The 24308-nt window shown below is 45.7% G+C and overlaps 1 protein-coding gene across 5 annotated transcripts; it reads right to left on the bottom strand.

The window, feature by feature from the left end:
* Positions 1 to 364: 364 nt before the first annotated feature.
* LOC115199977 (myotubularin-related protein 3) lies at positions 365 to 23282 on the bottom strand. Of its 5 annotated transcripts, XM_029762583.1 has the most exons (22): positions 23084 to 23282; positions 20038 to 20117; positions 19712 to 19785; positions 18139 to 18231; positions 17831 to 17947; positions 16663 to 16683; positions 15753 to 15835; positions 15479 to 15645; positions 15286 to 15382; positions 14882 to 14995; positions 14358 to 14578; positions 13663 to 13794; positions 13344 to 13455; positions 12571 to 12766; positions 9723 to 9908; positions 9266 to 9436; positions 8813 to 8961; positions 6307 to 7867; positions 5933 to 6043; positions 5720 to 5808; positions 4585 to 4611; positions 365 to 3500 (listed from the first exon to the last, which is right to left on the bottom strand). In XM_029762583.1, exons 3-22 carry the CDS (start codon positions 19754 to 19756, stop codon positions 3329 to 3331), a joined length of 3864 nt encoding a protein of 1287 aa, XP_029618443.1. In that variant the 5' UTR covers positions 19757 to 19785; positions 20038 to 20117; positions 23084 to 23282; the 3' UTR covers positions 365 to 3328. The 5 variants fall into 5 exon arrangements, with proteins under 5 accessions (XP_029618443.1, XP_029618446.1, XP_029618445.1 ...); XM_029762586.1 differs by lacking the exon at positions 4585 to 4611; XM_029762585.1 differs by lacking the exon at positions 16663 to 16683.
* Between the last annotated feature and the right edge of the window lie 1026 nt (positions 23283 to 24308).

Here is a 24308-nt window from a genome sequence, read left to right as displayed (position 1 = left end):
AGACCTGTGTTAAAACTGCTTGGCACCAGTCTCCCTCCGACAGAGAAACACACACACACACACACACCTCGTACACGCTCCCAAACACACTTGCATTTACACCTGATTACCGTGCCATTGCAGCGATGCGTCGTACAGGACACTACTTGATGGGCAGTGAACAGTAATAAGCAAAAGCCCAAGATCACTAAAAACCCCAACTGGTCAAAGAGTAGTGAGGGATCCTCCAGACAGACAATGCGTAAAATCCAACCCCTACCACATATTGCCATCACATCCAGCCATGCCCCACAACAGCACCGAAACAGGCTCATTACTCATGAGTCCCTCTGTGGGTAACATAATACTGACTAGAACAGCAGACTTTCATTTTCAGCTTTATTGTTCGATGTATTTCTGTGGCAGTGAATACTCTGATAAATGCTGCGCAAAAACATTGTCACTTAAATATTTTTACCATTCACATTCATGGATTGTTGGACAGACAAGTTTGGTGCCCATCATGCATGTGATGGTGAAACGGCCCTATACCCACTAGCCACGTCCTCGTCACGGCAGCAGGGACACAGCTGGAAGCCAGAAGTAAATTAGTGGCCAAACATTACTCTGGACCTTATTCAGCCCTCAATGTCAAACCTCAGTTTGGGAAATGATGACCAGAAAGACCTGCATGGCTTCGAGATCTGAAGCTATGGACTACTCAGCCCAGCCATTGAAACATATACGCTAAAAGCGATTCAAAGGGGCATTGAAAGAAATCAACAGTCCCAAGTTTTGTCCCTCAAATAGTTCACAAAATGTCTGTCCAAACTATACAGTGGCCCTTTTGCACATAGGCTGGCTGATCCGATAGAGATGAGTGAATTATAACCAAACTAGATGTCCTGCTAGTACAAGTGTCAGTATTAATGATTGGCAGTCTTGAGCAGGATATAGTCTAGGGTTGTTTTGTACATTTAATGTTCCAACTGATAGCTTGTAAAACACTAAATCAATAAGAAAAGGTTATTCTGAACGACTGCGAGCGCAGGGAGACGATATCTGTGTCCATGTACAAGTGGACTTTGTCTGGATCTGTGTATGGAAGAGGTAGTGTGTATATGAGTGAGGGTATAGTAAGGGTTGCTTGTTTTGGACCACCAGTATGTCAGAGTATAGGCCATCTCTTATTGATTTGGGTCATTTTCTCATGGCCCTTCAGATCCACTACTGATAAACACTGATTATCCTGTGGCAATCGAATTGTCTAAATTTGAGACAAAAATTCAAAAAAAATAAAAAAATGTCAATAAATAATGAAAAAAGGTAGTGACAGCATTAAAAAGGTAAAACCACGGCAGCATCAAAAAAAGGAACACCATATCCTCTTTGAAAAAAAATCCATCTTCGTTTTTTCTGCAATCAACAACAAGAAGAAAAATTACAAATGAAAAAAACAAAAACTTTTGCTGACTAATTTAGTGAACCACTACTCAAGGATTCTATACAGTTTCTTTAATGGTATATACTTATGTGAATATATTATTTCATTTATTATGTATTCATTTATTTTACAAAAATGTATCTGCGAGGAGGTCATTGAATGGCCCTTGGGCAGGGAAAGGTGTCTCTGAGGAGATAAAATCAGCTACTCATCTCATTTCAGCTGGTGAAGACTGCGCTAACCAGCCAGGAGAAGTGCACCCTCTAGTGTCACTGGAAGTTCCACACAGACGCTCTACTATACATTTCATCACCTTGTACTATCCAGCACTTCCTTGGTTTATATAGGACATGATGCAAGGGTGGCTATGAGGATGTTCAAAGGGAAACATTGTGATGTATTTATGGCTCTAATGAAAGCCCTAAAATAAAAATTAATATTCAACAAATAGCAAAAGAGTAACTAAGCAGTCAGTGTTGGGTAATTAGTTCACCCCTCCTGCTAACGTGTACATATTGTTAAATGAGTTCCTGTCATTACAGGAGGAAACTGATGCAGAAACATGACAGAAGCACATCCCTTAGTGACAACCATTACATCACTTCCTATTAAACCATGATTGTGATGGATGGAACATGATGTCATGTCCACTTCAGCACCACCATGGTCCCAGTGCCTGCTGGGTCAATTAGGAGGGGGGGGGGGGGGTATCATCCTAATTTTAAGTGAAGGGCATGAAGGCAAAGTTAGCAAGTTCATTTCCACAGCATCTCCCTGGCAGACAAAACCCATAAGCGTATTGTGTATTTGATATCAAGTGACAACGCCACCGTGCTGTCACTCAGATCAGATGCTCTTTCCAGTCAGAGACTCCGTGTGTAAGAGAGAGCCAGTGCTGAATGGCTGTCTGTCATAATACCAGCTGTCAACATTATCGACACCAGGAGTAGGTAACCCTGGTCCTGGAGAGCTGCAGGCACTTCACGTTGTTTGATTTAACCGACCCGGAAGACCAGGTGTGTTTAATTTAGTCAACCATTGAACTGATCAATTAGCTCAGTTCGTCAGGCGTGGTGCCTAGTTGGAACAAAATCCTGCCATATTTGCATCACTCCAGGAACAGGCTTGCTGACCCCTGATCCACACTGTCTGCTATCGGTTTATGGCACCTATTCACGCCAAGAGGGCAAAATGAAGCCAGCTAGGTGGGGAGTCATACCTTGATGCCATTCAAACTAACACTTGTTAGATCTCAGTGGCTCACAAATCCTCTCCCTGCTTAGGGCAGAGTCCCAACTTCAGACACATAACTCAAGTTAGAATTCTGTGTTCCCCAGATGTCTTTGAAAGGTCTTGCCATCATAGTCCAGCCCTATTCTGGACACTGGAAGAGGTTCCTGAAGCACTGGAGATTTTACTAGAGGATGACTAATCGCCAGAGAGAAATGTGAGTGGGGGTAAAAAATACATTTTTTAAATGTTTCAGATGAACACAAGCCCTCAAAAAGACTTTGCAGCATCATTCAGAGATGACCCTCTTGTGCCCCCCCCTGGCCAGCGGGACCAGGCAGGCCATCCTCACTCCATCGCAGTCCCTCCAACACTACCAGCAGTCCTGTGTGTTGTCAAACACACCCCTCTCCCTCCATATGCCTGCCCATTTACTCATTCCTGTGCAAAACCACCATTCAAAGTGCTTAGCATCTCGCAAAAAATACCTAATTCACCTCCTCCACTACATCCGGCATTGCAGGCCTATATACATGAAAATCCATATTTTGCAGCACACACACACACACACATACACCCACACACACACGGGACATTCTGCAGCTCCTTGGGCTTCTCAGCAGTGTGCCTGGCTGTGTCAGTGGCTGCCTGGCAGGCCCAGCCCCTCCCAGGGCCTTAGTTGGAGCTGGCTGTGATTGGTTCCTCCAGCTCCATGGGGTTGGGAGTTGTATTGATCTGGAGGCTGCCATAGCAGGTCTTACACACACGGGTGGGCTCAAACAGCTGCTGGCTTGGCACAGGGATCTTCTGGTCGCAGCAGCTGGCACAGAAGACATTCCCACAGTTCCTACAGGGTGGAGACAGAGGCAGCACAGGTTCAGTCTCGCTCAGAGGGGCTGTTTAGTCAGTGAGTGGGTATGAGACAAAAACACAAGCATCATTTAAGAGTAAGACCCTTTGATAAAAGGTGCCTGATCTTTATAACCATCATAACTTGTAACAGTGAGACCCTGATAAGAAACAGTATCCTCATCGATACCAGTACAGAACAATGGCAGTCTAACATCAGGGATCAATATTGTTGGGCAGGTCAGCAAATCACACAGTTCAACTTAATAATAATATATTTATTTATCTGTATTTTATTTAATTATTTTCCAAGTAACTAGTCATAAGGTAACTAATGCAGAGCTCATACCATGCATATATTTCACAAGTAAGAACATGCTTGTCTCTCACACACCACAATAGCAGCATTCACCTGACTGGCTGCATTTCATAGGGGAAATTCTACTTTTCAAGTGGTCCCGAGAGTATGTGTGTGTGTATATCCAGCCTGGTCACATACATGTCTTAAAGCACTCAGTGGACTCCTGTAGCATGCTGAGGGGAGAGATGCAGGGGGCAGCACTGTGGCAGGAAGTGAACAGGCCTAGGTACAGAATAATGAGGTGCTATGTGGGGGGGGGGGGGGGGGGGGTACCATGCTCCTGCTGTTCTGTACCTTCTCAGACTCGCAGCTCAACACTTAGGTCACCGATTAGACATTTCCTTTCCAGGTGGAAGTATTGATGAAAGGACTAAAATCCTCAACCTTCCACTACAGCACACTCTCACTAAATGCACCCCTTGCACTGCCATGAAAAACAGGTGTTGTTAAATAATCTTTTCAGACATCTGCCAGCCACTCTCAGCTTCATGCTCATACGTCCAACAGGACCAGAAAGGAGCGGACCATCAGGGTCATGTGAGAGCCATCTCTGAGCTTCTTGAAGAGAATACTGCCAACACAAAGAGACTGAGTGGGGTAAAGCCATTCGGTATGGGGTGGGGGTGGGTTAGGATGAAGTCAACCAAAAAGGTGGAGCGATGCAGGGTTAGAGGGATGGTAGATGAGTGGGGAGAGAGGGGACAGCGGAGCCGTATCTCACCAGGCCTCTTGGACAGGCTCCCCGTCACTGTGGAGGAGAGGGGGGAAGGGGGGGGGGGGGTAGAGAATGGAGCAATTGCAAACATCAGAGATTGGCTAAGACTAGACTCACAAGCCCTCTCATCTAGTCCACACTGCAAGGACAGACAACAGGCTACATTTCTCCCTAACACACTCACAGATACTGTAAAACCCCTATTTTCCCTGTTCCATATCTAACAAACTCTACACTTTGTTATAGGCCACTCCCATTTTGGTACTGATTCAAAAAACTTTCCACAATTTTCCTTCACCATGGTCTTGACTAGACGACACCAGTAGCACAGCGAATGAAAAGGTCTGTCTTGAATGGCCTTGATTTGAATGATCACATTAAAATAATCACTAAATTACACCATATAAGTCTGCAATCATCCCTACACAGTGTTACAAATAACACACACACTAAGATACTGTCACCTTTACAGCTGGGTTCAAAGCCAAAATACCTTGTCACAGTTCTAGTTTGCCTAACAGGGAAAAAAAACTCAACTTAGCTGCACCGTATTCAGGCTACAATGTGGCATTGTGAGGATTGTGTTGGACCGTGAACAGAAATGTTGCGGGTAAACTAGTTTGCCGTCTATGGATTAGCAAATTATGATTTTAAACAAGTAGGTCAAAAGCACTGATAAAGCATATTGATATGCGGCTTTTGGAGAAGCGTGGAAATGCATCTGGAGCGGCATCAAAATAGCAGTGGCAACATGTTGAAGCTGCCCCCACATAACAGGAAAGGATAGCAATGAGGAAATGAGAAAACCAAAAGACCAAAATGCATTCATCTGACCTATGAAGAACAAAACCGAAATGTTTGTCTTCTATAACAGAACAGTAATGATAGAATGACAACTTTCATTGTCATTTATCAGTGACGCCTGCGGGCATAATAAGCTAAATCACATTTGCAAACCAAAAAAGACCCAGATGGAACAAAAGCATGAAACTCAACTCAAAACAAACTGAAATGAACAAGCTGAACTGAAGCAGTGTCTCCTTAGCTAAGTCTCATTAGCTCAGAAGTGATAGCAGTGCGTCTGAGGGCATCCAGGGCCTAGTTAAAACCATAGCAAGGATAAGAGCCTGTGGTTGGTTACCTGCAGTGATGCTTCCTGGTGGCGAGCCAGAACCTACTCTCACACCCGTAGCACTGAGCTGCCAAGTGGTCCGGGTACCAGCGGGTCACCTGCAACAGGCAGCCAAATGGCAGTTCTCAGCTAGGATCTCTACAGCCACTATACTCCATCACTCAGCTTCCACTCCTTATACACGTCCCCTAGTGGATCATCCAATTCAGCCAGGCAGCTTACCTCCGTGTCGTTCTTGTCCACCTGCTCCCAGCTAGCCTCGGAGAAGAGCTCCGTGCTGCAGCGCGACAGGCAGTTAGCGTCCAGGTTACACTCCGAGTCTGTCATTGAGGTCTGAGTGAGAGGGAATGAGACAAGAGAAACTCAGCATCTTTGTAATTTCACATCTTACTAAAATAGTCATAATTAGGTGGTTCTCCTCTCAAATGTCTAGATCCTCAAAAGTTTCCTCTACTTTTCACAAATACAAAAAAAAAAAAAAAATCCTCAGCATTGTCAGTCTGATCAAGAAGTTTGGGAAAATTCTGACTCAAATCAAATCTGTTACGGCAATTAACTGCAAAGTCATCTCTCTGCAAGGCGAGCCTGGGTCTTACCACTTCGTCTCCGATGTCTCCGTTGATCCTGAGGGACGCTGCGTGGTGATGGCTCTCCAGACGGCTCCACAGCTCCTGCACCTGCTTCTTCAGCATATCCACCTCCATCTGGTGGCCTGCCTCGATCTGCCTCAGCCGCTGCTGGATGGTGTCCATGTGGAGCGTCAGCCCGTCGTCGTCCAGGTGACTGCGGGCCGGCTGTTCGGGGCTGGGCGTGGCGGCACGGCGCCCCAGTAGGGTGTGGAGGCAGCGGTGCTGGGAGCAGCTGCCCCGGCGATGGAGGGTCAGGGAGCTGCAGGAGGCCAGGGAGACCTGGCGGCTCAGTTGGGCCCGCTCCCCATTCACCTTGGCCCAGTGAGGGCCACCGCAGGGCTCCCCCTCTGAGCTCTCGCCATTACATAGACCCTCCCTGCTGGGCTCAGCACTCAAAGACTGGAAGGCACTGACAGAGGGCTGCTTGTGTCCTCCATTTAAAGTCCTAGATGCCCCCTGCTCTGGCTCTGCCTCCCCGTTCACTCTCCTGAGACAGGAAAGTTGGCTCCTGCCTTCAGTGCGGGGCTGGGGGCCTGGGCAGATGGGTGCCTGCACTGGGGCCTCTGGCCTGCTGCAGGCCTCTTCAGTCAGAGTCTCTGTGGAACTCTCCATGAGGGAAGACCTCTTGTCTGCCTGCACCAGGGCCTCTGAGTGATGTCTGCTGGGCTCAGGCTCTAGTGGGAGGAGATACACAGCTGTCTCTGGCTCCTCTGGTGTCCTCTCTCCAAAGCCATTGGTCAAAGTTCTAGGGGCAGCGGGGGCTGGCTGGGCTGTACTGGGGGTAGGGTTGTGTTCTGGCCCCTCCTGGGCAGTACAGTTCTCCAGAACCTGCACCACCAGCTCCTCTGACTCCCGCCTCTCTAGGGCCTCCTCCTCCTCTGGAACATCCGTGGACACATTAGTGGGCAGGGGGGGACTGGCTGGAGAGACACCAGACTCCTCCTCAGGCTCATCTGTGCCATTCCCTGGGTGATGACCATTTGTTATAGTAGTCTCAGCCCCATTGGCGTTAGCTTGTTTATCAGTCTCAGCATCACTTGCCTTGACCTCTTTCTCCGTCTCTGTTCCATTAGCATCGATCGGAGAACGAGCAACGGCAGCAGAAGCGTTAGCCTCTCGCTGAGCCTCAGCACCAGCCTCCTCCTTCGTCGCCTCCTGGAGAATGTTCTCCATCTGTCCCTCTGCCACAGCTAGCTCAATGGACAGCTCTATCGCTTCTCCTGCTGCTAATGACCCCTTGGAGGCTCCGTCTCTCAGCTCAGTCTGCTGGCCTTCAGGGCTATCCTCCAGCTCAGAGTCGGCCATGCCTGCCTGAGGCCCTGCTGCTACAGGCTGGCCGTTAGCCCGCCCATCCTGCTCCTGGGCTCCCCCTGCCTCGGGCCCCATAGCAATGTTGAGCTCCAGAGAGCGCCGGTGGTCCTGCCACTTCTCATTCAGGCTCGGGTCACTGGAGCGCCGGTTTGGGGCCAGCGAGCTCCCCAGCTCACAGGCGCTGGGCAAGTTATCGAAGGAACGGGTCTTCGGACGTCTTTCGAAGGAGGAAAGAGGAATTGAGTTGATTAGCATGTGGAAAAAAACAGCCTTTTATCCCTAAACAATGGCTCAGTGTCTTTGAGGCCTCACGATTGAAGCTGAGGTTGGGTATATAATCAACTAATCACTACAGTGTGTTCAGGATTAAGACAAGTATGTCCACAAATGGGAAAATATGGAGCGAAGCATAGCTCAAGTGATTGAGAAGATGATTTAAGATTAGCATTGTAATTAAGCGATATCCCCATGAGCCATTAATCAAGGGAAAACTAGACAGTTAAGCTTGCACAGAAAATAAAATATGGAAGGTATCCAGCATTGTTTTTGAACCACGTCCTCACCACAGTTAACGTCGATAACAATGGTCACAAAAACAAAACACTTTGTGGTATGTTGTAAACAGCCTTAACCCTTAGCCTACAATTTCTGCGGCCCTGCCGATATCACCCTTCCGCATCTGCTGTGAAAGGTGGCAGAGCTAGAGCAGTGTTTGTCAGACCACGAGACGTCCCAGAAATCGGTCTTCTCACGAGAATGTCTGTAGCGTCCGAAAGGTTTGGCCTACAAACTAATATGACTATTATTATTATTTTTATTCAACGTGTTTCTATTGGCTAATAGCAGTAACGCCAAATTCAATGTTTCATCAAATATTTTTTTTTAATCCCTTAAAAAGGGGTCTAAAAATTCTAAATCAAATAGCTAAATGACCCTTGGTATGACCTTCTTAAAACAATACCACCCCCCAGCTTAGAACCTAGAGGATTAACTGACAAAATCAAGAAAGATAAAATAAGCAGAGGATAAAACTCTGTGCATTTCCCAGACCAATCATTGTGTGAGTCAAAAGCAGTTAGGCCAGCTGAGCAGGTTATGCTGTGGGGCCCTCAACCTGGGTCTACCTTACATCAGGGAGGAAATGGCCGAGTGGCAGGCTCACCTGCCCAGGGGCGTGTCGTCTTCTGTGTTTGCACCTGGCACAGGATACGGTGCACATGACTCATCAGAGGGGGTGGTGGGGGAGGAGCTGGGCAGGTAGACTGCCGTCCACAGCAACAGGTTACGCACGTGACACACAGGGTGGAGCACCTACACCAACAGTCACAAATTTAGATATAGAAGGGGCTTGTAAATAAATATGTGACAGAAAAAAATATTCACACTTGAGCAAGCAAGGCAAAAAAAGTACAACGTCAACAAAGTGGCCACAAAAACACAGTTTAAATAGATAAAATGACTGCTTAGGTCTAGGACCGTGAACATTTTAAGTAGACAAATATAATAACTTATAGCACTCCAGGGTGTTCCCTAAAAGTCCCCCCATTGTATCTGAGGCATGGAGTGTAGGAATGTTCCAATATAAAAGGGGTGAGCAAACAGAGATCAGACATACAGTCTCGGAGTGGGAGGAGTAAAGCATGTTCCTCAAGACGCGGTTGGTTGGTCGCAGCAGAGACCACACGGAGCAAGTCCTCTCCCGAACGCGCCTGTCCTCCCTCTCCTTCCCACTGTTGCACAGGAAGGTGCCAAACAGACAGGAGTAGGAGTGCTGCACCATTTTCACCTGCACAGACACACACACATGTAGGAGCATGCTCAAATCCCAGGTATGATCATGATAGTGAAAGTAAAAATTCTATGTATCTCTGAGCCTAAAATATTACAGCAGTCTCCATGGTAATTACAGATCCCAGTCTCACAGCCGGATATAAACAGTAACTCCCTCCAATAAATGACTGTAATTCACACTAATCCAAATATAAACGTTTGAGTTGCATCCAACTCTCAGATTCTAAATGACTAAGTGAGTTTGATTCCATTCTATTCAGGTCTATGGTGGTCCTCCTCACCAGGAAAGCCTCATTGAACTCAAAGGAGCATGGGAACTGCCTCTGCAGCTGGTGCACACAGTCCAGCCACTGCAGGAACACCGGGCAGCGCTCGTTCAGATCCTCCGAATTCTCCCCGTGGCCACAGCGGTCAGCAAACTTATGACCAAAGTCCAGCCACTCAGTCTCCACCAGCACCTGGAAACCCTGTAGAGAGAATATATCAACCGTTAGAGGTGCATTTTCATTAAAATAGGACAATACAGGCAAATATGAAATTGTCTAATTCAACGGTTCGCAAACTATGTGGGGTCGCCTGATATGAAAATAGGGTCGCAGGAGAATTTCCAAAAGAAAAATGTTATATACAAAAAGACTATAAAAACATCATTATAAAGAAAGTCGCACACTCCATGTATAAACTCCCAGCAATTGAATTGGTATTTACCAACGCTTTAGCAATCACTGTGCCTTCACTGTGTCAGCACCTCTAAAAATATTATTCTGGGTGTGCGCCAGCTCATGTTTTTTAATATACAAACAAAGATGTTATATCTCAAAAACCTTGTAATGTGGTTAACCTTAAAAATCAAAATTAAAAATCGAAAAGAAAATTTAACCAGAAAGTGCCCTTAGATCATAGGAAAAGGCCGCACTTGAATCATTCCCACGGTGAATGGCTAACACATATGGAATCATGATATAACTTTATTGGTTATGGTAAAAGACCAAGTCCATATTATGGCAAGAAAAGCTCAAATAAGCAAAGAGAAATAACAGTCCATCATTACTTTAAGACATGAAGGTCAGTCAATCAAAAAAAATAAGAACTTTGAAAGTTTCAAATGCAGTCACAAAAACCATCAAGCGCTATGATGAAACTGGCCAAGGAAGACTCAGAGTTACCTCTGCTGCAGATGATAAATTCATTAGAGTTACCAGTCTCAGAAATTGCAGCCCAAATAAATGCTTCAGAGTTCAAGTAACATACACATCTCAACATCAACTGTTCAGAGGAGACTGCGTGAATCTGGCCTTCATGGTCAAATTGCTGCAAAGAAACCACTACTGAAGGACACCAATAAGAAGAGACTTGCTTGGACCAAGAAACACGAGCAATGGACATTAAACCGGGGGAAATCTGTCCTTTGGTCTGAGGAGTCCAAATTTGAGATATTTGGTTCTAACCACCGTGTCTTTGTGAGACGCAGAGTAGGTGAACGGATGATCTACGCATGTGTGGTTCCCACCGTGAAGCATGGAGGAGGAGGTGTGATGGTGTGGGGCTGCTATGCTGGTGACACTGTCCGTGGTTTATTTAGAATTCAAGGCACACTTAACCAGCATAGCTACCACAGCATTCTGCAACGATACGCCATCCCAACTGATTTGCGCTTAGTGGGACTATCATTTATTTTTCAACAGGACAATGACCCAAAACACACCTCCAGGCTGTGTAAGGGCTATTTGACCAAGAAGGAGAGGGATGGAGTGCTGCATCAGATGACCTGGCCTCCACAATCATCCGACCTCAACCCAATTGAGATGGTTTGGGATGAGTTGGACCGCAAAGTGAAGGAAAAGCAGCCACCAAGTGCTCAGCATATGTGGGAACTCCTTCAAGACTGTTGGAAAAGCATTCCAGGTGAAGCTGGTTGAGAGAATGCCAAGTGTGTGCAAAGCTGTCAAGGCAAAGGGTGGCTACTTTGAAGAAATTCAAATATATTTTGATTTGTGTAACACCTTTTTGGTTACTATATGATTCCATATGCGTTATTTCATAGTTTTGATGTCTTCACTATTATTCTACAATGTAGAAAATAGTAAAAGTAAAGAAAACTCTTGAATGAGTACGTGTGTCCAAACTTTTGACTGGTACTGTACATGTCGCAAGATGCTATTCACGAGGACATATTTTTGTGTTTCACAATTCCCGACTATGAAAGAGCACAGGGGATGTTCAGTGTGCCAAGCGGGTACATTGACGAAAAACAGTTTCCATGGGATCGAATGGTGGGCTTTGCACAGATGCGGCTCCATCTATGGCGGGACGGCAGGCAGGCCTCTGCCCTCTAGTTATTAATGTCTCCCTCTGCCATATGGACGCATCGTACGATACACCAAGAGCAACTAGCGGCAAAAGAGCTGAGCACAGAACTCAGATATACTGCAATAGGCAACTGATTGTAAACATCAAACCATATCCACTGCACTGCCTGTTTGCAAAACTATCAGAGCAGGACAATGTTCTATTTCACACCGAGGCTTGGTGGTGAAAGACTTTTCACATTGAGAGAAGGATTGTTTTCATTCACAATAGATGTAAATAAATAAAAGGACTTTCTTGACTTTGCGTAATGAAAAGACAGGCAAGGAGACAATGTCACAGACATATTTGGGAAACGGAACGCAAGCAAGCAAATTCTCCGACTGGGAAAAATAGTTTTGAACGGTCATCCAACTCAGAATTCCAACTCGGGCCTCTAGAAAGAGGTCCAACTTTCCAACCTGAAGATCACTGACGCCATGATTAGACCTCGTATTTAACAGAGTTCCCAGTTGTCTTGAATGCACCGTAAAACTCATGGTACCCTTCACTAGCTCATATCTGTCAAACTAGATTCAATGCTCTCTTCTGCATTAAAAACAAATATCGAACCAGGTTGGATGTGACAGCAGAGTTGAGGTGCGCACCGTCGACCACGCTCCCTGACTTTGAGAAGCTCCGACGCAACATGCATCCAGCCACACCCATCTCATCAGTAGTGGTGAGATAAGATGTCAGAACCCTGGTCAAATTATTAATCAACCTAAAATGCTCCTATTCAAATCGAGCAACAGGGCCCAATGATCACCCCAGCCAGCCTACCTCGATGGTGCGGTAGTATGGGTCCAGCAGCAGCTTGGACAGGGCAGCGATCTGGGGCGTGCGGTCCCATCCGTCAGAGCAGTGCACCAAAACGGGCCTGTGGTCGCGGTCCACAGCATTCACCACCAGCAGGGCTGCCTTCAGCAGCAGAGACAGGTGCTGCAGCCACTTGGTGCTCTCCAGAGCAGACAGCCAGCTACAGAGACAATGGCATCATCTCCTGAATACACAGCTTCACTGTAGTGTACACAAACCACTCACATACACTCAGTCCCAGCAAGCACTAACTTATAAACACCACTGCCCATCTTACATAAAGACAAACTAAGGACCTTCTCTAAATGTAATGAGTAAAGTGGCTGTTAAACAAACAAAACATAACAGGGTGTTTTCAAGCTGTCCCAAAGGAAAAATATGCATCTTTAATATGTCTGAATTCTGTTATAGTTATGAACAACTTTGGCCATTGTCTTGTCTGAGTAGTTTCAACAATGTGCTCTTGCTTCAAGGGAGTCATTGTGATTCAATTACAAAACAGCGGGTGGAATCTGAGTTCAGATGGAAAGAGATCGTTTACTTTGGGGCTAGGCCAGCTTCCTAAACCAAAGCCAGATGTGTGGCCTAGGCCAAAACACAGCTGGAGTTACTACAGTTACTCCGCCACCATGACAACAAACTGGAGTGGGGTAGGGAGCTGCTGCTTGTGTAATACATCTTGGATTGTGAGCCCAATCTGAACGGCGCTCCACTGCAGTGCTAGAGGCAGAACTCACTTGGCCGGGTCGGGCATCTGGGTGCAGAGGAAGCGCAGGGACTGGAAACTCTTGCGGATTGAGTGGATGTTTGCCATGCCCATGAACACCACCTCACAGTTGGGGTAGTACTCTGTATGGAGGAGGACATGGTGAGAGTCAGTTTGTGGCTAAATAACACATCATTACTACCAAAACAACTACTTTAGTGCAGAAAATAGTGCAGATAGGGAGTTAGGACAGTTGTTCTGTTGGCATTAAGTTGACAATAACCTGCTTCCATGCAAACCCATCGACCTCAGTCTACTGGAGCCACTGGCCCAGAGATGAGCAATCTTACCTGGGCATTCACAGCCCCCTCCCTTGGCTCTGTTGGCCACAGCGGCTGCATAGGACCTGGCATCCAGGATCAGCAGCTTTTGTGGCTGGATGGCCAGCGTCTCCACCTCCGAGCTGTTCGTCAGGGACGATTCTGACACAAAGAGAGACAACAAATTAAATCTCTGCATAGCTTATGACAGTTAGTATTATCAAATATTTAAAACATTTTTTTTAATGTGATATAAATCTGATTGAACATAAATCAAACACTCCACATGACAGTGAACCTGCGTTGAGTTACGTGGTCTGCTCTCTCCGAGTCAAAGGCCCCTCACCTCAGACAAGCCACATGTTTTACTTGCTATATTGTATTTACTTTGCCACCATGGCCTTTTTTGCCTTTACCTCCCTTATCTCACCTCATTTGCTCACATTGTATATAGACGTATTTTTCTACTGTATTATTGACTGTATGTTTGTTTTACTCCATGTGTAACTCTGTGTTGTTATATGTATCGAACTGCTTTGCTTTATCTTGGCCAGGTCGCAATTGTAAATGAGAACTTGTTCTCAACTAGACTACCTGGTTAAATAAAGGTGAAATAAATAAATAAAAACATTGCTTAACCAAATGTCCACAGCAAAGCCACACAAACAGCCTGGAAGGTGCTGCTTCAGCACTGTGTGAGGTACGTGTGCATGTTAAGGACTGACCGAAGTCTGTGTCGACGAGGTCATTGGTGCCGTTGATTTCATTGGTTCCGTTGGTTCCGTTGGTGTAGGATCCGATGGCCAGGTGTTTACGGGAGCTGCCATCGACAGCACAGGCCTTGGCGATGGACTGGACCAGGTGCTCGTCGTCTGCATTCCTCCAGCCCCACCAGCTGACTTCCGGCTGGCCGCAGCGGGCGATCACAGCCCCTGTGCTCTGGTGCCTGGAGGACAGGAGAGGAGAGGCATGGGACAGTCAGGAGACAAATAACTGAGAAAAAATAAATGCGCTGTGTGAAAAAAGAACATGGAGCAACGCTGATCCATTTGGCCTCCAGAGTTAATAACACTGTCTCCTGTGAGAGGATTGGATCCCCTCCCAAAAAAAGGACTTCTGCAAAGATTGAATCCCCCCCTTACTCAACAATCCTCAAGGTGAAAGGAGTTGTCCTTGCTTTACATTGTATTCACAGAGAACATAACCGCGTTCTTCCTCTCTCACTCACTACAAAGACCGACAGACCCACCTGAACACCACAGCCGGGAATCTCTTCCAGGAGCGGAAGGCTGCCACGTTCTCCAGCTCCTTGTCTGTGATCCAGGCTGGCACCAGGAGCTGCTGCGGATAGCTAGAGCACAGTCTGTCAACGCCAGAGGAGAGGGGGACAGGGGTTAGAGCAGGAGCACAGGCTGTGTGATGCCTCTAATAAGCCCCTATCACCAGACACCTAATCCCGGGCTAGACCCTTATCTACATGAGGCTGATTATCAGTGGAGGACAACAGCACAACCAGCCTCTGTATCACACACAGAGCAGTGTGTGCAGCAGGGGGACAGCAGACGGCTATCACGGCACTACTCTGGGAGGCCTGGTAATCAGATCAGCCCTGTAGGATGCAGGCTGTTAGCGGGGGCGGTTTGCTGCGCATACCTGAACTTGCTGTTGATGTCGGATATCCTCCAGGCGTTTTGAGTGTCAAAGCCCATCCTTTCCACCTCGTTCTTGAACCAGGAGGTCACATGCTCTCCTAACGGGCACACAGGGACACAGAGGAGACGTGAGGACTTGTGTCTGTCACCACATGAGTAGAGGTCCGAGGACACCGGTGTCACCGCCAGCGTACCTGGCCTGCAGAGCTCCCCCTGCTGCTCCTTCTCCCCGGCGTACACCCCCACACACCAGGCATGGAAGGCGAAGGAGAAGAGGTCCTCCAGGAGAGACGGAGGGCGGACCGCAGCGCTCAGCCGCTTCAGCCACACCTGACACTGCTCCAATGTAGAGAACTGACACCTGGGAGACAAGCAACACAATCATAGACCTAAACCAAGATCGTTTATTTGAGAGAGGAAAAATAAAATAGCGTTTGCAACACGCATGCATTGTTTCAGTGGTCTTACCTGACGACCTTACAGTCCTTGCAGGTGACATGGAGCTGGAACATGTCACGACACTCCACAGTCTCGATGAGCTGCAGAGGGACCTGGTGAGAGAATAAGCACACGGACACAGGAACAGCACAGTCACAATCTCCAAACCAGCAGGCTGATTTTTTTCTCCCTGCTCACACAAATAAGCTAGCTTCAGGGTCTAGGCCTAGATGTGCTCAACATTGGAACAAGGGGCCATCCTAAAATAAGTTAGCAGAACTCACAATCACATGCTTGTGCAGCACCACCACCACCACCAACGAAATGTCTAAATTCAAAGCCAGTTAGTAGGCTAGTTAGTGTTTCGTGTCAACTGTGATAATGCCAATCATGCCAGGAGTGCTATAGGCTACACCGCTGTCACCATGAAATCCATCTGAGCACATGCAGCACCTTCACACCTACAGCTGCAAACGAAAGCCAGTGGCATTAGTTGTCAAACTGTATTTTCCAAGCAAAGGTTATGTCATTTTCACATCTCCTCGAGTACTGCCTTCTGATTTAATGTTCTTCCATCGTGTACTGATTCCCTATGTAAAACTGCTAGATCCTAGTGCAGTAAACTTCCCCACACTGTCTATTAAACACCCTCATCTGATCTGGGCAAATACCGTCAAAATGACATTACTTTCAACAAGATGTTTATGAGCAGATTTTGAATATGGAGATTCTATAAAGAGAAATCTAAAAGTTTCACCCAAAGCAGTTTATTTTCTGTAGTGGCTCAGAGTGGGAGTGCAGCTAATGCTGTGTCACAACTCCAACACAGTCCAATGCCATGCAACGGGTTAACACACACACACGTCGCCATGATGTCATCCAGCCCAGTCTGGGCAGGGCACCACACTGTGCATGCAGGGGCTGCTGGGTAGGCACTTACTGACACCTCACAACTCTCACTCTGTAGTTCAAAACAGGAGAAAAGAGAAACTGGATTAAAGCTGTGTCTCTGTTGACTGTCCACAGATTCCCTAGTCTCACATCCCGCAGCTCCGTTTTAATTCCTGCTCTGTAATCTACAGCTCCAATCTGAGCCACACAATGAAATCAACGGCCTGCCTCGCTGAGTTCTCTCGCTCCATTCTTTGCGCCTCCCGCCCCCACTGGCAGATTTGTGAGCGATGAACCACAGCCATGTGACGCCAGCGCTTTACCATCCTATCCAAATGTGTGTGAAGAGAACACGCAGTCTGTTGCATGGAACACAGTGACAGTTAGCTACAATATAAACACATGATTGACTGACCGCAACAATGGCATAAAACCAAATAGGTCGGCTACCTGGTAAGAACTGGAACATTCTAGTGCAGATCAGTACACAGTTAGTGTGGATGTGACTGGAACGCAAATAGATTGTGGGTGACATAGGCCTACATGTTTTGCATACCATACACTGTATCATGCTGATCCAAAAGGAGCAGAACCCGCACAACAAGGCTGCTTATTACTATAGTACTATTATTACAGTACTGCGTTACTATTGCACTATTACTATGGTACTATTACTACAGTACCATGTCAGGATGGTGAGAGGAAGTAAAAGCAGTGTCATTTGTTAGTAAATGGAGGGAATTGTCCATAAAACCAGTGTAATGATTATATGTCAATTTCGAAATCACCACACATTGGTAACAAATAGAATCTCTATATAGCCAACATGGCAAAAGGGGGAGAGGGCGAATGTGTTGTGCATCACTGACGGGATTGTCGCAACCATGGCAACGGCAAGTGGAAAGAGAAAAGCAAAGGACCGAGTGCAAAAGCAGACCTGCTGAGAACAGTCACGCGGCACCGCTGCCAATGACTATCACCAGGTCCATCTGAATGTCCTCTCCAGACAGTCTGCCTGGCCACCACAACAGTAGTGGCATACTGTCACTGGCCCCAACACGCAGTCTCCATTCATAAAAAGTCACGGTACACAGACAGCCTGGAGACAATAGGGTGTCACTGTACTGGCCAGCTGTAGAGTTGCTTCTGACACTGTGAAATTAAACGGCGTGCTTTCCAACTTCCTAGCCTTCACTTAGTTAGTCAGCAGTACTTACGTTGACGATGGACTCTTTGAACTTGATGTGAAGGCGGTATCTGGACATGGCGATGATGGCATCCTCCGCTCTACCCACATACTCTGTGAACTCGCCATGCAGCTCGGGAAAGGGCACCTGCCACCATGGGAGGGAAGATATCAAAGGGCACAGAAGCATATCACTTGAAAAGGAGGTGCCATATAAAAACACACACGTATGTGCAGACATGGCCATTACACATAATTTACACACGTATAGCAATGACTTTGCGATAACTGGCATGACTTGTCATTGTGCTAACCAGCCCAGACAACTAGTGTTCTGACCTGCAGGCTCTCCTCCTCCAGGACTGGGGGCTTCCTGGGGAAGATCTGATTGGCCTGGATACACTCCATGCTCTCCTGCCCCTCCTCCTCCTCCTGCCAATCAGAAAATGTGTAGTTGATGAAGTGGAATATCATTACCCGTGTCTTGTAAAAGAACTCACTAGTCCATTACTATCCCCATTCACTGGTTACAAGCACCTTCAACTGTAGCCATTCTCCAACCACTCCCAGATTTAACCGGTTTTCATACCTCTAACTTCACTGAATAGGATTTCATATAACCAATGATGAAGCCAAATGAAGATAGAGTGTTGATGCTAAAACAAACTCTCAATAGGTGTGTTGTCTTGAATCATCCCTGTGCAATCTCTCAATTCTCCACACACACACACACACACACACACGTCCACTGCTAAGAGTGCCTCACCTCTGGCTGACAGCCTGGCATGACTCCAAAGCGGGTCTGTGCAATTCAGTTCTGAGCCAGAAACAGACACCGGCTACAGAGCACACTTCGCCAAGTAGAAAATATCATAAGTAATCTATTTACAACCAAGTGTGTTTAAAACAGTCAAGGTCCAAATTGAATTTGGGTGTCTAGATCCATTCAACTGGTATCCATTTGCAAACTGTCTGCCCCCTTCCATGCTACAGTGAGGAGCTCTTAGATGTTGCATACCTACTGCCCAATAGAAGGTCAGCATATCTTAGAAACCCACAGAGGATTTATTTGATGGGAATGTGTGGCATGAACACAGAATCAGTTCAATTATTTTTATTCTGGGAACAAATTGGCAAATAAATGGCATTTTGCCTTCTGACACAGAGGGCTATAGTAGAAGGCTGTGCTCTATGCTTCATCAGCCACACCCTGGAGCCCCTGAGCGGTTAGGATCGTCTAGGAGTCCAGTGACAGCATGATGGCACTAGTGCCAGGGACAAAGAGAGATTAGGGTGGTCCGGTCCATAGACATGACAGAAAGGACAGGGGCAGGCTGCTACCTCAGCCCCACCAACTGACCGCTGTCTGGGAGCCAAGCTGACACAGAGTGTCCTGTCTGCACGGCTGGGGTAAGTAACACTTTGCAGGGGCCAGCCAGGGGGCAGGCACAGGAACGCATAACAGACACACTCGGTCAGACACAGGCAGAGAGACACATACACACCAGCGATTGACAGTAAAGTCCGAAAGGCACTTGACCTTCGGGCAAATCACTTGGCCCACGCTATAGGGCTACTCTTAATGCCAATGCTTGCACACATACACCCGGTCAAAGACACACATACGGTAACACACACATACCGCCAGACACGCTCTTTTATGACTGACCAGGATGTAATACTGCTCCATATCCCTCAAAGGCTTCCAGTCTAAATAAGAGATTCACTACTGAGGCATCAGAAAGGGTGAAACTTTGACAGTGCGTCTGATGCAACCATCTGGCTACCAGTTTAACACAGCTGATTAAAAAGGCTGAAAATCAATTGTGAGTTCCGATTATGCAGACACATACAGACAGCAGCTATGCTGTACTGGTAGACAGAAAACGCCCATGATCAGGATGCACTTTACCATGGCCCCTGTGAAGGAGTGTGGGTCACTGGACAAGGAACACATGCCTTCCTCACTTGACCCCAAATCTCAGTCTGTAAACAGTGGAAGACAGGGAAAGAAAGGTGCTGTTAATGCTTTACTACTTCATCTTACATAACAGAACAATCTCACTGGACCACAGTCTTTTCATTTAACATGCATCTTATTCCAGTGACCACATGGATGAGAGTAATACCCTGCAGTAGCTGGATTTGGAGGGTAGGGCACACAAACAGACATTCTGTGTCACGTGTGGAACATTTCACACAGACCAGAATGTGGCGAGCACCGGTTTTACAACTTACCAAAGAGAACTAGCAACAGATGAGGTGCTATCCTGATGATCCCGTTGTGAAAATGTGACTTAGAGTGAAGACATTGAATTCTGTAGGAAAAGAGAGAATATCAAATGAGTTATAAGGAATGGATAAAACGGTTAACTTGCTATAACTCTTCTAAACATTGAATGTTCCAGTGAAAAGTAAGCTGTTTGCAATCTACAATAGACCCTTTCATTCCCTGGTAAACATAGCTGTGCTGGTGGTTATAGTAGACTGCAAGTAGGTGAGAGACACCACAAACATTTGTGGAATGGAAAGACGAAATTTACGTAGTACACTTTAGCCACAGTTTACTATGCTCATCAATCAACACGACCATCAATGTTACAGTGACACTATTTAAAATTAAAATGCACAAACTGTGCTATATTTCATGCACAGAGCATGACAAAAATAAGACTGCCAAACATCTCATATTTAGGTCTAGTCATAAAGCATTTGGTTAATGTGAATTAAAAAAATACATATATTTTGTAAGAGACCTGTTCATGTCATCTTTAACTTCAAATAGAAAGTGAAAAACTCTCCCAGATGGTGCTGTAGGTCTTGGCTGAAGACCAGGTCAAATACTACAAGGTCCCAACCAACACAGAACCAACAAACCAACCGTAAGAGCATGGTGTCAGAACCAGCTGTGAAACAGAAATCCATCTCTGTACAACAGAGCAATTTCACATTATTTTACATTGCACCTTCATTGTCTCATCTCTGTTCAAGATATGCAACCTGCCTGCAGACCCACAAAACACTTGTAAATGTCAGACCCCTGCAGACTGAAACTTGATCAAGGGAAGACAGTTGATTGACAGGTTCAGGATCACACACACCCCCTCTGGAGCATGCCATTGAGTTGGGCCTGTCTAGCAGTGACTAGACAAAATTCCCAGTGCACCCAATGCGGCCTTTCTGAAGCATAGAACCTGAACCTACTTTACCGAACAAAAACATAAAACGCAACATGGAAGATTTTCTAAGATTTTCCTGAGTTACAGTTCATATAAGGAAATCAATCAATTGAAATAAATAAATTAGGTCCTAATCTATGGATTTTACATGACTGGGTGGGGGCGCAGCCGTGGGTGGGCCGTGGGTGAGCCATGCCCAGCCAATCAGAATGAATTTTCCCCACAAAAGGGCTTTATTACAGCCAGAAATACTCCTCAGCTACCCCTAGTAGTTTCGGTTACTAGTCCAACGCTCTAACCACTAGGCTACCCGCCGTCCCTGACAGGGATGGATTATCTTGACAAAGGATAAAACACTCACTAACAGGAATGTAAGCACATTTGTACACAACATTTGAGATAAATAAACTTCTTATGCATCTGGAAGATTTCTGTGCTCTTTTATTTCAGCTCATGAAACATGGGACCAACACTTTACATGTTGCGTTTACATATTTGTTCAGTGTAGATTGAGAAGACCTAGGCACAGCCTAAAGGGATGTCATTATGTCACCTTACTGAGCGCTATGTAGCAGTGCATGCTCCAGAGGCACCCTGCTCCTCCCTGCTGGCACTGACTGATAAAACGTATCTATGTCACACACACTGGCCTGCAGACACACACACATCAGCAGAGCATGTTTACCTCAGCGGGCTCGTGACCCATGGCCTCTGCTCAGTCTGGCTCTGTGCTCAGAGTCACACAGGGCAAGCTAAGCCCCTTGGTCCTGTCATGTGACTTCCATGCATCTAATCTGAACCTGCAGCACTCAACCAAAGGCTTAAACCATCATCTCTCAAAGTGAATACTTCCACTCTCTGTGACATGAAGAGGATTGGAGGTCCAGTGTGGCTCAGTTGTTAGAGCATGGCACTTGTAACACCAAGGTTGTGGGTTCCCACAGGGGACCAGTACTAGCAAATATGAAAATGGATGCACTCACTACTGTAAATCACTCTGGATAAGAGCTTCTGCTAAATTACCGAAATCATGAGGAAAGAGAGACAGGATCTGTGTAAGTTTATTGGGGAAAGTGAAGGTTGAGGAGTTGCATGTACATAAATAAGTCTAGCTGTAATGCTGACACATAGTCCTCATTATCAAAATATATCTGACATTCAAAGCCAATCTATCCAGCCGAATAAAATGTATTTATTGCTGAGTTATGAGCATGTCCTGTGCCTGGCTTTAGCTGCGTGAATCACGAGTGATCTATAACTTTCCCAATACGTATTAGTAATAATTAATCCAATCATAAACTTTCAGATAACGTTAGCAGTTTGTCTTGACTGTTTTCTTTACAGAGCTTTAGCTAGCAAGGCAATACGAATATATAGGCTATCACCTGGCATAATGTTAGCTAGATAATGCAAACCATGTAGCCAACGGCTTCAACTATAAGGCGAAAGAGCTGTAGAAAAACAGCCATTTCAACAAACATAATTAGATAGTTATCTAGCTAACTAGCCAACTCAAGGTTAACATTAGCTCGCGAGAATAATCATAAACGTACGATTAGCTAACTAGCTGTTTTTTTAAACTCCGAATATCCATTCTCTGTTAGTGTCAGTCACTATCGTCGACGCACATCACAGCCCTATGTAAACATTTACTACGGACCATTTTACCAGACTAGTCTGTAGTACTAGCTAGCCAATTCACGTTAACAAGTAGCCATATTTTTCTCTGGTCAATAATACCTAACGTATCAAACGGTTTACACCAGTTTTCTATCTTAGCTAACGCGTTAGCTAACTAGCGCTAGCTAAACACATTCTATCGAAACAATACGTACGTAACCTAGCTAGCAGCTAACTAACGTTTCGCTTTGATAATGATATGTCTCTTTATGATTGTGATATTTTGCTGTTTGGATACAAAGCAGCTTTGCTTCGTCTTCCCCTACAGTTAGTTACTCATCATAGTTACTCAGTCAGCACTGGCAATTGCTAGCTAGCTCTCTGTCTGGAACAGTTTTTGTTGTTGTTATGAGATGGAGGGCGGACCCCAAAACCGAGGCCTCTGTCAAAACACACCGAAACAGGGAGACAACCGGCGTACTCACCATGTATGAAGCAATGAGAATGGAAATGCCAAATCATTCGATTGAAGATCCGTGCACCGGGTTTGCAATAAACTACACTTTAAGAAATATATATGAGTCATATCCGAGGCCACTTTCAATCCGTCCGGTAGAAGAGCCAAGTCGCCATCGCCGCGATTCTTCAACCACAGACTGTCTCCTTCAACCCAATATTCTGCGCGACGTACACGCAACGTAATCACGTTTATTTGCATATGGGTGGGACACGCAAAATAACCACGCGAGCATGTAAACAAATAAATAAATACAAGGGAAATGTACACGTTTTTAAACCTAATTCTATGATCTTTGTTTACATATGTCTAAACTTTACATAGATTGATAGTATGCCTTATACTACCAGAGAAAATGTGTCATAGTAGAAAACCAGCCATAACCCATTTTCCTTGTCTTATTGCAGCGTTCACGTGCTATCTGAGTTATCGAAAGCTCCTATGTTCCCAGTGGGAAATTTCCCCAGAACGATCCTGCAAATCGGATTTACAAGTTGGAAACTCTGAGAAAATGTTCTTACTCGAGTTGCCGTTTCACCACTGACCTTTTACCTTTTCAACCAAAAATGACAACAAATGAGTTTGACTATTACAACCTTATCAATATAGATACTGTATCTAGTTTGACCATATTGTCAATGTTAAACAAGCTACTTACTTTATTATTTGCAATGTTAGCTAGTTTATCAGGTGTGTGTGTGTGTGTGTGTATATGTTTACAAAATGGAGACCAATCTGTGAAGCCTGATAGTGGTAACAAAAAACACAACGCACATAGGATCTTATACAATAATGTATTGGATGATGGCTTGATACATATGTGAATGAAAGACACCTCACATATTTGTATCAATTGTTTAACAGCTTCCAATGCCTTGAAACATGAGATGATCTGTTTTAACAGGTTATGACATTTCTTTTGACTATTGAGGTGGGGCCAGAGGCTAAGATATTTAAGAGGGCAACTCTTGTTAGCTCACTTTTGGAACATCAGAGCACATTGTTAAACAACATTTGGAAATCCTTTATGATCAAAACCAAATCTCATAGACGGTAAATCACTAATACAATCATATTCTTGCTGACCCAAGTATTCTAGCACTGTACACCTTTTAGTGACGGAGGTCAATTTAAAAAAGATGCAAAGCTTTGCTTTTCCCCTTACCAGTTTAAACAAAGCCCTGTGTCAATCA

The sequence above is a fragment of the Salmo trutta genome, chromosome 9 (assembly GCF_901001165.1).
Source record: "Salmo trutta chromosome 9, fSalTru1.1, whole genome shotgun sequence".
NCBI classification, from domain to species: domain Eukaryota; kingdom Metazoa; phylum Chordata; class Actinopteri; order Salmoniformes; family Salmonidae; genus Salmo; species Salmo trutta.
This window is presented reverse-complemented; position numbering and strand designations above follow the sequence as displayed.

Coding starts and splice junctions, on each gene's coding strand:
- LOC115199977 (XM_029762583.1), bottom strand. CDS start 19,756: ATGTGTTCCTTGTCCAGTGACCCACACTCCTTCACAGGGGCCATG. Junction 9,909..12,570: donor CATACTACCGCACCATCGAG/GTAGGCTGGCTG, acceptor TTCTCTCTACAG/GGTTTCCAGGTGCTGGTGGA. Junction 3,501..4,584: donor GAGCCTGTCCAAGAGGCCTG/GTGAGATACGGC, acceptor TCCACCCTGTAG/GAACTGTGGGAATGTCTTCT.